We start from the raw sequence: 14,963 nt of genomic DNA, 5'->3' as shown, positions 1-14,963 counted from the left end.
TCCAGGTTCTTCCCTTTACAGCTTGTACTGTGTGTACGTGTACACCTACACACACACACACACACACACTTTACCATCTATACTTAAATATATATCTATACTTAGAGAAAATGTGATGTAGGGGTTTTGTTTCAGAAAGCAGGCCAGCCTGTGCCTTTTCTGAGAGCTGAGGAAGTTCAGAGAGTTGTCTGAAGTTTGGTGGTTTGACCAAAAAATTGTAATTAGTCTTTGTTACCTAGATGTTGTGCCAGACTAACAAATACGCTGTATGTAAACTGTGTAAATAAACCAAGCCTGTTTTGCTTGAGCTCCTTAGTTGTTCCACCAATGGAGGTGAACAAACTCATTTTCAGATGGAGGGCCAAGGAGTGCAGGAGGGTTGGGGGACAATCCTCTCCTTAGTGGAAACACCTGGAGCCAGAGGGATGTATGAGTTCATGGGGGGAATTTCCATCACTGACACGGTAGCAGTGTGTTTAAAGGAGATGGCTTCATTATGTGAATAGGAAATAGGATGCTGAAACCAGCTACTTAACTCTTCATTAAAACTCCTACGTATGTGACCTGATTTTGAGTGCTTGTTGGTTTTTATTCCAGATGTCCATTTATTTATTTGTATGTTAAAATATGGAGCTGGGATTCCAACATAACTCATCCATTAAAAACCCTTGGCTGTGCTTAGTTGGATTAATTCCTTTTTTCCGGTTGCTGATATGTCTACCAGATACACAGCTAGAGAGGGTAATTCTGTTGATGAGTTAAGAAGCACTTGTAGCAACACAGGATGTTGTTGTCTTTATACCAGTGTGCCATAAAGTGCATATCCTCGTGCAGTGCCAAAGTGGACAGAAGATAAGATAAGGCCGAGGGAGATTGATCTAGTTTACTGTGTCTCCAATCTGTAAATGTTCTCATCTGTCTCTGGGTAACAGTTATTCTCATGAACAGCTTTACAAAATATTCTCCTAATGAAATAGAAAGAAACCACCTAAATACAAGCTGCTCTTTTGTATATGAGTAATATTTCAAATAAAATTGACAAGCTAATTATGAGGGTAGCAAAAGGTTTCACCTGTTTCCTAAGGACGTGTGTCTTTTATTAGCCTGGAGAGCAAACTTTGGGTTGGGGGACACCAAATGCCAGCATATTATGAAACAGTTATCTCAGGTGGCTTTTTTTTTTTTTCCTCCAATTTCAAAACCAAAGGACATGAAGACAAAACATTTCCAAACAGCTAGTCTGTTCCTGTCCCCACTCACCACCTGCATGTTGTGAGTTACAGTTTTGCGACAGCGTTTCTGGTGTATTTTTGGTGCTTTTTCCCGCACCTTGAGTGCGGGTGGACGTATGTGGGTAGTTCCCTCTCAGGTTGGATTCTTTTCTTCCCCTGTTAAGATGTTTTTGTTAGACCAGCTGTCTCTTCGTTCCCAAGGCTCAAATACATATTTTATGATTTGCTTCCTGATCTTTTCAGTATGCAAAGTAACATATTACACAAAAATATTAGACTGGAGTTGATCAGGAGTATTTCAGGGGTGAAATGTGGGAAAGGGAAAGAGCAGAGGTGAAGCCACCATAGATAGTGTTTATGTTTCCAGATGATTATTTTGTTTAGTAGCAACCCCCAGTAGTAATGTAGTTTACCTACTACTTTTTACCCTCTAACATTCCCTGAATTGCTCAGCTCCCGTAATAGTTTTTACTTGTGCTTAAAGTGAAGTTCATAAATTTAAAAACAACTTGATTAAACATCTAACCAAACCTCAGACGTTAATAAACACTAACCTAATTCTCCTTGTCTTTGGCTTGTATGCAGGAAGAATTTGAAGTAGAAATAGTAGAACTGAACCAGTAGGCTGCTTTCAATTTAGGCATATTTATTTTGGTTTAGAAGTAGCTTGTTTGGATGGAGAGGGAAAGTAAGTTTGCGGTTTGCTCTGGGGTAACGGGTTGCCACTTTGCAGCACTGGAGTTATTGAAGCTCTATGTGGGCACCATTTCAGCCAATGCAAAGGACTAAAGGACTCGGGTGATTTCTCATTAAATACAATAACTACTTTAAAATGTCTGCATCTGGGTTTGCACCCAGGTAATTCAAATCAGTCTATTAAAACAGATGGGTGCAAAATCTATAACTTGATATTACCCTCAGGAATAAATTTACATGAACTGTTGAGTCTTTTGATGTCTATTTTTTTAATCTCTTTGTCAGGATTCTATTTATAGTGCAAATGTCAGCACAGTCAGCGAATTTGTAGGAATATGGGCTATTAATTTGAACTGTTTGGAGGGGGAGAAAGTTGAAGAATGTGGGGAATAGTCATTAGCCTGTTTGCAGGGAGACTCTTGTTGTATTCCCATATTCACTAAGGAAGATACATCTATTTTGTGAAGATTTCCTGTAAAATTAAATTCAACTTATTTTTACTCCAGAACAAAGACTTTACAGATACCTGTGTCTTAGTGGCTGTTTTAGATTGCGGATACATTAATAAAGCTGCTTTGGGGTCCCCGTCCACTAAAAAAAACCTGCTCGTCAAACTCCTTATTAGTTTTTCCCCTTCAGTAATTGTCTTTTTATATCTTAGTATCACAGATTTTTGGAGGATGAAATATTGTTGCTATGTAATATGCTTATGTAGTTTGTTGTTAAGAATGTTAGCATGGATAATACCCGTATTAGTAACATTAATAACAAATAAACCCCTGCTCCCCAGTTCCTCCACCTAGGAGGCAGTTTAGGAGGTGACTTCCTTGTTTCAGGGTAGAGACAAGAGGCAATATTGGATGGCAGATCTTGCAGAAGCATCTCCTGCAGCGTAGGTTCATGACCACAGGGCCAAACTTGCATTACGTGGTAAAAACAGGTACCAAATTTCTGCATTGGAGTGCAGTTTTGTGTCTATACATGTAGCTTATTTAATACCGCATTCAAAACAAGGCGAGACCTGGAATCATCATATCTTTGCAGGAAAAGAAATGAGAAAAATACTGAAACTTACTCTGGGTACATAATGCTTCTGCTTTTCTTTTTCCCAAGATTTAATTGATGCTGCCGCTCACAAGAGGAGCACTTTCCTCTCCACTGCCTAGCAACAGCCACCCCCCTCTGGCCTTGGGGTTTGAGCATTCCCGAACTACAATAGCCCATTTGTACTTGCAGCGAGCGATTCCGGTGATTGCACCTTAACGCATGTTGAATACCAGGGGGCATTTTTTAGCCTTGATTCTAATTTCTGAACATCTGTGTTTTGCTGTTGTGTGCGTGTGTTTTTTTTTTTTTTTTTTTTTTGTCTTATATTTGTGCTTTATTCAATCAAAAGTGGCGTGGAAATTCAAGTTAGACTGTAAGAGATGCTGAAAACGAAGGGGACTGTTGAGGTAGCACTCTGGGAAAGCACCAGCAGCTGTTTGTGTAACATCACTGTTTATTTTTTTTTAATTTTCTCAGATAGAGAAGGGCCAGAATGCTGAGAGGAGCCCAGAACAGGCGAGATCTTTGGGGCAGGTCGCTTTGGGGAGCAAGTTACGCTTTTGGTGTTGCCAAATGGAAAGAAGGAATAACAGGGTAAAAGGAGAAGCCTGGGGCAGGCCTGCCTTGCTGTAGCCTGTGTTTCCCGTAGCGATGCTCCCGTTGGGGACACAGTTTTGTGGAGGTGCCCAGGCCCTTACAGAGCAACCGCTTTGGATGCTGTGGTGTAACGGGAGCTGCAGAACCTTCAGGGCAGGGAGGCTCCTGAGAGGGGTGCTGTCCTCTACAGTACAGGCTGCAAGGTAGACCTTGCAAGACCTCCGCTTTTTAGGTCTTGCACTTTGTGTATAATTGCTTATATGAGAGGTATTTCTGAGTAACATCTGGTCCCAGCAAGCCTGTCTTGATCCTCTCCTTATCAGACGTTTTGCTTGCTTCTTTGCAAAGAGCTTTTGTGTCTGATAGCTATTAGATCTGCCATACAGCAATAGTAATTTCAGGACATCGTTTTGGTTATCCAAGTTGATTCCTTCAGTTGCATGTCAGAACTGAAGGGACAGTTTAAAGATACCAGTATTTTAATTTAAAATAAATTAATCTGAAATGCAGTTTCCCTGGTGAGATGGAGATCATCTGAAATGAGCAATGTGGTATGACACACAGGATAACATTTCCCTTGCATAAATATATGGAAAAGGTATTGGCTCCTTTTTTAATTGACAAATTTTGTTTTAATTAATTCACTTGACCGAGGATTTGGCCATATGTATTATGTATTAGGTTGAATATTTTCATAAAGCATCTAAGTTGACATTATATTAGTAGAAATCTCCTTAGTCCTAGCGGAGTCGGACCGGTAAATTAGCAGGTATCGATAAGAAACATATGTCTGTTAAAGGAAAGATGGTAGAAGCACAAGGCAGCTTGTGTTTGATTGAGAGTTTCCTCTATATAGGGGTAATTTTTTGAAATTCATGGTTCAAAATGAAGGCTTTAATTTTAAAAATTAAATATTTAGCTGGGGGTTCCAAATCAATCTAAATCTCCAAACAACAGGTAGCTCTTCTAAGCATTGCTATATGTTTTTGGGGATTTGACTTGGCCTGCCTTTCTCAGTGTCCTTTGGGAACTGGCTCTTATTCAGAAGTTAAATCATGTAGTTCAAGCAGAGATGACTGGTGCTGCCAGAGCATCACCCTGTGTTCAACGTAACTGCTTTCCAAGTCAGTGTGACGCCGAATGATTGGCAATGGTGAGGGGTAAAATCCTGCCCAGTGGGACAAGCTTTTAAGAACATGTGAGCAGCCGACCTGCTATATGAAAACCAGGTTTCAAGACGTTTGATCAGTAGGTTTTCTGCATCAAAAGCATTGGTAAAACATCCATTGCTGATCGCATACGTACTGAGTTTGTCCTTTGCTCTCCATTAATGGAATTGTCTTAGGCAGTAAAAGATGCCACTCGGACTCGATAGCTGGTCACATTTTATTGAGACGCTCACGCGCTCCCTGCACTCTGCGCAGACAAGAAGATGCTCTCGTTGTGAAGCCTTGCTGGGGCAGCACTCACCTGCTAAAACGGGGCTAGGCGCAGGTGCTTTCAACGTGGGAGATGTTGTTTTGTCGTCCTCCTTTAGCTGTAGTGTCTGTTGTCCTCGGTGTTTTAGCCCGTTGGATCATGCAGAGACCTCTTGCTTGAAACTCTGGGTCTGAGTCTTCTCTTGCATTAGGAGAAAATAAGGATCAATTCCTTTGTAAACAAGAGACCATGAGATCCAGAACCTCTGAGAAAGAATATTTTCACTTTGCTGTATTAAAAAGAGAGACTCAGGTATCCTTGTATGTCCCAAGTAAAGAGTTAGGTCAAGTCATGCTGAGTGGCACTGTATCTTCATAGGTTGGACAAGTTTATTAAGGTATTATAGGGGCAATTATGCATTGACATAGAGTGTGGTGTTATACACATTTATAATCCTGTATATGATGTAGGAATCATAGAATCATAGAATGCTCAAGGTTGGAAGGGACCTCTAGAGATCATCTAGTCCAACCCCCTCCACACGCAGGGACACCTAGAGCACGTGGCACAGGACTGCGTCCAAGCGGGTTTGGAAGATCTCCAGAGAAGGAGACTCCACAACCTCTCTGGGCAGCCTGTTCCAAGGCTCCGTCAGCCTCACTGCTAATGGGAGTCCTTTGTTTCTGTAAACTTGAGCAATGAAGTTAACTAAGTTAGCAGTGCAAATCACTAAGTGCAAATCAGGCCCTGGAACTCTTAGCTGCCCAGTTTTACAACTTTTTCAATATGCTAACAACTTTTTCAAAAGATTTGGATGGCCAGGATTTGCAGGTGCTGCTTATTCATGACCCACCAGGAATATTTACTGCTTTGCTCTAGAAGACAGTCTGTGCCATACACAGAAGAGTTTTCCTTGTCCTGGAAAGCAATTTATGCCTAAAGTTCCTTCTGAAATGATGGCTTATAGTATCATGAATTGCGGAAAACAAGAATAAAAGAATGCAGAGAAGATACAAACTCACATAATTTCTGCAGGGTGAACAAGTATTGCACTTCTTGCTAACATGTGTTCGGAGACAGATTGCTTGTTGACAGGTATTTATTTTTCCAAACTTGCTATGGATTAATTGAGATGGCTTCTGCAAATGTCAGTCGATGATTTGTTGATGGATCTACTCCTTGTGTTGTAACAGAGTTAAACTTTTGCTCATCATCTATCTTCCATGTCTGTCCTCTGAAAAATGTAAGAGCTAGGTCATCTGGAAAGCTCCGTTTTCCGCAGGGTCTTGCTTGACACTGTAGGACTCATGATGCTGTGTATCCCTGTCTCAATTTTGTAGACAGCCATTTATTTCTTTGCTTTTTACATATATATCTTATCAACATTAATGTGCATCTTTGCAATTATATTAATATATGCATAGATATTTTTATCCATTAATTCTAATGGTACTAAACTTTCAGTGTGAGCCCAAACTTGAATCTTGCAGAAATTAAATCATTTTCTGATTACTAAAGTATACTTTACCCTTTAAAGGGTATAAAGTTTTCATGTGAACGTCTGCTTCAGCTGCTACACGTGTAGCAAAAGGTCAGTAACTTTAATTTGAATAACTTTTTCTTCCACAATCATAAGATGTAAACAGTAACTTATTTGCTGATGACAAGTCATTACAAACTTTACAAACAAACAAAAAAGAGAGAACAAAGGTAAAACAGTGCAAATTTGAAGAGTTGTCAAGCATGGATAATCGTGCTGTTGCTCCTGAAATAGTAATTTGTTGCTTTTAAGATGAATTTTTTGATTAAGATTAAATATCAGTTATAGCTGAACTGCAGATAAAATCTTTGCTTTATTTTTCCATTAATAGACAGATGTAAGCAAAACGCGATGAACTTTTGAAATATGTGTGAATGAGCTGTTTAGTGCTATTACACTGAAAATATTTTAAATGCTGTTACATTATTTCTGTGCCTCATCATGGCGAAATATTGGGATTTTACTGTAGGATTTTTTTTTTCTTTTCCCTGCAGTAAAAAAAGTGTGTATTGAAAGTTGTTTGATAACAAAATTAAATGGATCCCAAAGGAAATCTTTTCAGCTAGAATGGCATGTTGTTGCTGGAAAGGAAGGCAAATACTCTCCAAGAAGTCACAAACATTTAGAGAGAGCTTTGGAAATTCGAAACAAAAATGACTGGAGACTGGGAGACTGTTGGAGGGATTATTGTGCACGCTAGTGTCTCTGTACCCATTTTTGAGCCATTGTTTGAATGGAGTTTGGCCGTTGTTAGTTGTGACCCTTTGGGAATTGGGGTGCTGGCTGGGTGTCAGCATCACCCCCGTGAGTGCTCGGAAGGTTCTGGAAAGCTTTCCCGTGGCTCCTTGCTCACTCCGTGCAGTTTGGTGTGCAGGACCAGGGATTTGCCGGCTTTTCAGCGAGCTGGAGGAACGCGGAGCGGAACGCGGCGGTCGTTTCTCAGGGCCTCCCGCCATCTGCCTCGACACGCGGCCTTGGCTGCCGTCCTGCTCTGGGCAAGGGACACTTCGGACTTGCCCATCAGTTTTCTTGAAATCATATAAAAGGGATTTGGCTGTCTCGTGCAGGGGGCAGTACCAGTATTCCCAAGTCCTGTAATGAGAAAATGTATAAAATAGCTCAGTTTGGAACAGCATAAACTGAGATACCCATGCCAAAGAACTTGGAAAAATAGTTGGTTTGGCCCATCACTGTTGAGCATGTGCTTCCAGCGCAGGGTGCCTGGGTGTATTTTTGGTGTTTTTTTTGTTTTGTTTTGTTTTGTTTTTAATATCAGTTTAATACGATTGTCTGATAACTGCCATACAGTTAAATTATTCTTTTATCTGGTAGCCTGACCTTCTGTAAGTTTTCAGTATCCTTTGAATGGCATTTTTTGTGTTCTAGTGTCACTCTGGCAATGAAGAGCTGGTTTATTTGCAATACTTTTTCTTCTCTTCAGGAAGCAGTATTGAAATAAGTGCTGTTTTAGCAAATGACTTTCCATTAAGCTGCTTCAGCTCTGTTCCCCATGGTTACCAATTTTAAAATGAAATTCCTGTATTTTGTGTGTTCGTTCACCTTTGATAATCATCTGTTGTAGATTTATCTTTTGAAGCTGCAGAGACCGTCAAAAGCACAGCTTTTATTACAGATGTATTTTGTCTTGTTTCGAATTATGTCCGTAGCTTTAGGACTTTGGACCTTCTGACTGGCTTGTCTTAACTTGCCCGAACATTTGGCAGGTCAGTCAGTAAAATAATAATTAAAAAAACAGCATAAATAGATCTTCATAAAAATTTTCTTTTTTGTGATCTTTTCATGCTAACAAAGTGGGAAAACTCTACCATATCTAACTGAGAAGTTGTGTGCTTTCTAAGCACATTTAAGCACAATTTTGTCCTTTATTTTAATTTTATTTTTTCCAGCTCAGGAAGATAGCATGTTTGAGGTGGAGCAGAATGTGTGTTGAAGCAACTTATGGACTTTTTTTTTTAATCTACCTGTGCTAGGAAGTAGTGGAAAGAGCAGTGAAAGGCTCTCTGAGATGCCCAGATAAGGACACAATACATTCTGGTTGTTACTGTCGCATTTATTAGCGCTGATTCTATCATGAGACTAAATCTCAAGTCCCCAGTGGCTCCCCCTCAATAAATCAGACAGATTTACAGTAACTGAGGACCGACCATTAACTTTGTCGATATTCCCATTGATTGAAGTGGAACAAGTAACTGCATAAAGTATCATTTTAATGCAAGGGAGTAAAAAATTTGGCTGACGTTATTAAAAGCAGTCCTGGAAATGGAAATTGGCAATCGCTTTGCTATCGATTCCTCCCAAGTATGCAACAGCTTGCAAAAGTGAGAAACATAATCATCTTGCAGGCCTGTTGCTTTCAGCTGCTTAGATCTTAATACCGTGAATCTTAATGCCCTGCCCTGGCAGTTTTAAAAAGTAAATTAATTGCCATTGGTAACGGTGGGGAGGATGACGATGGAGCACGTGGGAACTGCGGGCTTTGCCCTTTACCAGCTAGGAAAGGTTGTCAAACAAACGTTAGCGTTGTGAATTTGGTCTGTTTTAGGAAATACTGGTTTCACATATTCTGCTTGTTATCTAAGTCGGATGTAATAAAAATAAGGATGCAAATTGAGCTCTGGCTTTAAGTCCGTGTAGTCAGCACATTTGTATCAAAGAAACTCAACGATTGTAAGAAATTGTGAAAAAAAAAAACCTTGGTGCTGCGTTGTTCAAAAGACTCATCAAAGAAGTCTACCTGCTGAGATACTTTAATAAAATGTGTGCCATAGTTTGTGATTTGATTTTAACATTCTTTAGAGAAATTATGGAGTAAATAGTGGGTATGCTCATCGTTCCTTTGATTTAATCAGATGGGCTGTCAGGCAGGTTTCGGAGGCACGCTTACTTGATTATGGAGTGGAAGGCAGCTTATTGAGGGAGCGATTTGATTAGTGAATCTTCTCCTTTTATTAATTCCTTTTATTGAGATCGAATGCTCGTTGGAATGTGCCACAATATTATTGGTATGGGATACGTTTCTTCCAACTGCTTATTAATGCTTCTATTGCCTGTGGGAGATGTGGATGTTTTACTAAGGACCATTAATCAAACAACTTTCTGTACTTCTGTATTGCCCAAGCATTACATTAGCAGGCATGGAAGGAGAAACTGTAGACTTGAAATACGTAATATGCTGCAGATGGGGTTAACTTGTCTGTTTTGTGCAGACTGCCCAAAGACTTGTTCTAAGTAACTTAGATCTTTCAGAGTTAATCCTCCTTAGAGCATCGCTGAGATCTCTAGTTCCAATTCCTGTAAAGTTTTTGAACTTCTTATGCCAGTACTTGTGTCATTGTAATGCAGACTGTGATACAAAGTATCTCTTTAGACCGTTTTTAGAAAGAAAAAAACAGATGTTAGGATATTTATTTTGTAGTAATATATATAATGTATTGAACATGAGACATTTGATATTTGGGTGTTTTCCAGGCTACAGTAGAAAATGTTAGCGCTGGAACGTTGTTTAGGTAGGAAAATGTTCTTTTTGCAGTGGTCTGGTAGCCCGTTCACTAACTTGCTTGGAAATGGGGGCGTCCACGTGCTTTCCCTCTGCCCTCACCTTACCTTAGTGCTGCTCTGCTCGGCTGAGTGCCGACCTCTCTGCGAGCAGGATCAGTGCGTTCCCTTTGGCGCAACTTGCCCCTTGCAGCTGAATTCCTTTAATGCAGGTGTCATTAAAGGCCCCTGTGCACTTGGTGGGATTCTCAAATACCCATCCATGGCAGTAATGGTTTTAAAAGGCCTGCACATTATTCAGGCGCCGCTTTTGATGTGGACAAGATGGCCAAGGTATTTCTCTAAGTTCCATTAGGCATATAAATATCTTTTGAAAATTGGTCTTGTTGCGAAGGGGAGTTTATGAGCGAGAGTTCCAGCAAGCATCTGTATCTCTGTGCTTGGAAATTAATACCTCAGTGCTCCAGCCTCTTGCTGCTCAGCCCGGCGAGGTTTGCAGCCCTAATGCAATCGAAAATCCTCACGCAATTCAGCATGTAGCACTTTAAGCTTTTTGCTCTGCATTTGAATAGCGCTTTTGATTTGAACATTTGTATAATGCTTTCCCACCCCACTCGTGCTCTACAGGCACTTTATATAAGTAAGCAGAGACCTTCCAGGTGTCCCTGCAGCACCTTTCCTCTAAAGTTACCCTCAGTTCATGCTCTAAGCTTGGGCTCTTAGGTGCTTGCTGGGTGAGGTGGATGGGTGGCTTTTCAGTGCTGTCCTCACGGTCATCCCCGTCTGGTCACGGATGTCAAACTGTGATAGAAACCCAGTGCTAGGAGCCCTAACCAACCCATCTGAAGTCTCTGCCGGCCCGAGGGATAGCTAGTGCCAAAATAATTTGCAGGCTCCTTTGCTGCTTGCCAAACTGTTGGCTCAGGTAGTCCTTTATAGGTATGAAGTCTGAGGGAAACTTTCTGACAAAAAAGGTAATGTTTGAAGAGACAGTTCCATTCTGCTCAGCAGATTTTTGCATTACCTGATGAATTTGAGCCAAGCATGTAATTATAAGTAATTTTCAGCATTGCTCCCTCCCTGCAGTCCCTGAAATATTGCTTCAGATTACATTATTTTACATTAAATGGTTGGTTAAATTGATGCAATATCAGAAACTTGATCAGCATCACAGGGATTAATTTTGAAGCAATTAATGTGATAATTTCTGTGGGATTCTCCACATTGCAGTTGGATGCTTTTCCTCTAAATATCTAGTTCTCATTTTTATTAAAAAAAAATGAGTGTTTGGAGCTTTTTTTTTTTCTTTTCTTTCCTTATTTAGTTTTGTCTCATACCAGGTAAGGAATTACTTGCAAAGAAAATGGAGAGTGATTATTTTGCATGTTTGATGATCCGTCACGGATCTCATACTTCACATAAGTGAAATTAGTCACTATGATTCTAGTTGGAGGCCTGTGGCTAGTGGTGTCCCCCAGGGGTCAGTCCTTGGTCCAGTCCTGTTCAATTTATTCATCAATGACCTGGATGAAGGCACAGAGTGCTCCCTCAGCAAGTTTGCTGATGACACGAAACTGGGAGGAGTAGCCGATACCCCAGAGGGCTGCGCTGCCATCCAGAGGGACCTGGACAGACTGGACAACTGGGCGGTGAAAAACCTCATGCAATTCAACAAGGCCAAGTGCAAGGTCCTGCACCTGGGGAGGAATAACCCCAGACACCGGTACAGGCTGGGGACCGACCTTGTGGAGAGCAGCTCTGCGGAGAAAGACCTGGGTGTCATGGTGGACAACAAGGTGACCATGAGGCAGCAGTGTGCTCTTGTGGCCAAGGAGGCCAATGGGATCCTGGGGTGCATTAAGAAGAGCGTCTCTAGCAGGTCGAGGGAGGTGATCCTGCCCCTCTACTCAGCCCTGGTGAGGCCACATCTGGAGTACTGTGTCCAGTTCTGGGCCCCACAGTACAAGAGGGATGTGGAGCTGCTGGAGAGTCCAGCACAGGGCTACAAGGATGATCAGGGGCCTGGAACATCTGCCCTATGAGGAGAGGCTGAGGGAGCTGGGCCTGTTCAGCCTGGAGAAGAGAAGGCTGAGAGGGGATCTGAGCAGTGTCTAGAAGTACCTCAAGGGAGGCAGTGAGGAGGATGGTGCTGGCCTCTTTTCACTGGTGGCCACCAACAGAACTAGAGGTAATGGCCACAAACTGAAGCAGCAAAAGTTCCACAGGAACTTAAGGAAGAATTTCTTAACAGTGAGAGTGCCAGAGCACTGGAACAGGCTGCCCAGAGAGGTTGTGGAGTCTCCTTCTCTGGAGATCTTCCAAACCCGCTTGGACGCAGTCCTGTGCCACGTGCTCTAGGTGACCCTGCGTGTGCGGAGGTGTTGGGCTAGTTGATCTCTAGAGGCGCTTTCCAACCTTAATGATTCTATGGTTCTATTCTATGAAATTATGGCCTGCTGCCTGTTGACAAGGTACCAATGTCTTAGGGCAAAATAAACAGGAACTTGTGTTTTCTTTTTTTTTCCCCAGAGATTTGTTGCAGTTTCCTAGAGAAGACGATACAGATGTTGCAATGAAAATCCTGGCTCGCTGGACTTCTTATGGCCTTGAAGATGTTCAGCTAGCAAATTACTCTGTTTTGCTTGACCTGCCAGGCTCTGCTTCGAATACAGTAACTCTGAAGAAGAGCGGTGAATGCTTTTATCCTAGTGGACAACAGTGCAAGAGGGAGACCAAAGAGCTTCGCAGCCAAGACCTGCTGTACTCGTACGCAGCGTACTCTGCCAAAGGGACTCTTGAGGTAATGTCACCCTTTGTCTCTGTTGTTTTGGGTGAAATAGAAAACAACAGCGGTTGAATTTGGCTGGCAAAGTATGCGTGGTTGAATGCCCAGCCTGAAACAGCTAAGCATATTCAGGTAAAATCACATTGGCCCAAACCTCAATTCAAAATTAAGAATTAATCAGACCTGAAGGCCTTACAGGATATTTCAGAAAAATAATCATCCGAGTTGATGAATTAGCATCTATTGCTGGTCAACAAAAACATCCTGCATATTAGGGTTGGTAAGTGGCCAGGTGAAGGGAGATGTTTAGATTGTCATCCTCTGGCCTCTTTACTCTCTTCACTGGCTACTTGCCTATATTTGCTGCCCAAACACATCTGGGGCCTACAAAGGGGCAGACATTTCCATTCACCTTCCTGAAATACTGTAAATATGGATAAGCATATCTGAAATATGAAAGCTGAAATGAATTGCATTACTGTTTTCTTTCTCCTCTAGGAAATCTTGTGTATTGCCCCCAGTGATGCGGATTTGTTTAGTCTTAGTTCATTTGACTGTTGTTTAAAAGATGGATTTGTTTTCGTGACTTAGAACATTAATAGATTTAAGTAGGAATAGGCTTGATGGTTTTTGAATTTGGATACTCTTCCAGGAATACCTTGATAGTTTCTGAGTTTCTTAATATTTAAAGCATATCAATTAATTTCTACAATAAAATACAATAGCTGTGTGTTTTCTTTTTGGAAGTGTTTGCCCATAATTCATATAATGTTATGCACTGTGTAGATCTTGTAAATGTGTCAAAATAGAGTAAGTTGCATGATGTTAACTCTCCCATTTTCTGAGCTCCTGGAATACTTTGAATTTTGGTCTGAAATTCAGACGTAGTAGAAGGAAATCTGAGGGTTGCTAGGAAGTCAGACCTCACTGTTCCTTGTCCTGAGGTCTGCAAACTTCAGCATCTTTCTTAAAAGCATCCAAGTCTTTTCTTTTAGCCCAAGAGATTCCTGTAATACAAAGGGGGGGAATGGGGCTCCTCTTCATCTTGTTTTTCTCTGTACTCTGTGTATCTACTTTCCACGTTGAGTGTCATGCTCATTATCTTATTACAGCTCCTCTTCCAGGGCTCCATCACTAAAAAACAAACAAACAAAAAATTGAGGTTCAGTTTTAAGAAGTGAATTAAAGCAGGCAAGAGCAAGTCTTAACCTTCACATTACATGCTTTAACTCTTTTTATTCCACAGGCAAGTAAAAAGTACTAAGAAAAGGTATAGTTTACATTTGTCGGGAAGCTTCATATGTAATTTCATATTCTCATACTTAGCTAGAAAGACTAGTAACTGTAATGAAATAAGAATACAGATGTGGCCTTGAAGTTTAGTTCATGAATGTAAATGCTGCTAACAAATTCATCAGGCTAAAGGAAATCTAACATCCAGAGAAAACCACTGATGTACTTACCAGCTACAGTTATGTTTCAGGATGCTTTTCTCTATGCTTGGGTTCTGCAGGGGTCAGGACTACATCTATGGGTGAAGACTCAACAGGAGGGCCTTGCTTCAAAATCAAAGCTTATACTTGAGCCAGAGATGCCCGTATTCTGTTTTTATAGAGGTTTTTAGAGTCGCTTGTTGGAGATATCAGACACCCTCCCACTTTTATATATAAGATACACACACACACATATATATATATATAAAATTCTTCCAACAGTGTAAAGAGTGTGCACTAAGTGTCTGTTGATCTACAGAGTTTTGCCTTAAAAGGGAGATTGAGCTATTTGTTTAGGCTATGGAGAAATTACTGGTGATCTCAGGCTTAGACAAAAAACTCTACTATTTAGTCTAAGGGAGTTAGAAAATCCTTAAATGAGAAGTAGCAGGTGGTGGTTGTTGCTGGGATCAGCCTTCAGAGGGAGACATAATTGCATGCAGCAAAACTACCTATTGTCTACTTGGAATATGTAGCTTTGGGTCAGGATTGCAACATCTTGAGGGTTTTGCTGTGAAAACGTATCCTTGTAACAGCTACTCATGATCTGAATAATTTTCTTAAAAATACTTTGCAACCATAATGGCCGGTTTCTATCATGTGGTGCATAATCTGTTGAATTGCTAAAATTGCTTCAA

The 14,963-nt window shown here is 41.0% G+C and overlaps 1 protein-coding gene across 1 annotated transcript in view; it reads left to right on the top strand.

Annotated features, from left to right (window-relative positions):
- NAALADL2 (N-acetylated alpha-linked acidic dipeptidase like 2) overlaps positions 1-14,963 on the top strand; it is a 212,826-nt gene that overhangs the window by 28,708 nt on the left and 169,155 nt on the right. The window contains exon 3 of the mRNA XM_088523818.1: positions 12,577-12,847. Coding sequence (XP_088379944.1) covers positions 12,577-12,847 — 271 coding nt within the window. The remainder of the gene's footprint in view (positions 1-12,576; positions 12,848-14,963) is intronic.

This window comes from Tinamus guttatus, unplaced genomic scaffold, assembly GCF_059628265.1.
Source record: "Tinamus guttatus ecotype Peru unplaced genomic scaffold, ASM5962826v1 Tinamus_guttatus_pri_ptg000198l, whole genome shotgun sequence".
NCBI lineage: Eukaryota > Metazoa > Chordata > Aves > Tinamiformes > Tinamidae > Tinamus > Tinamus guttatus.
The sequence above is the reverse complement of the archived record's forward strand: the minus strand, read 5'-3'. Positions and strand labels throughout refer to the sequence as shown.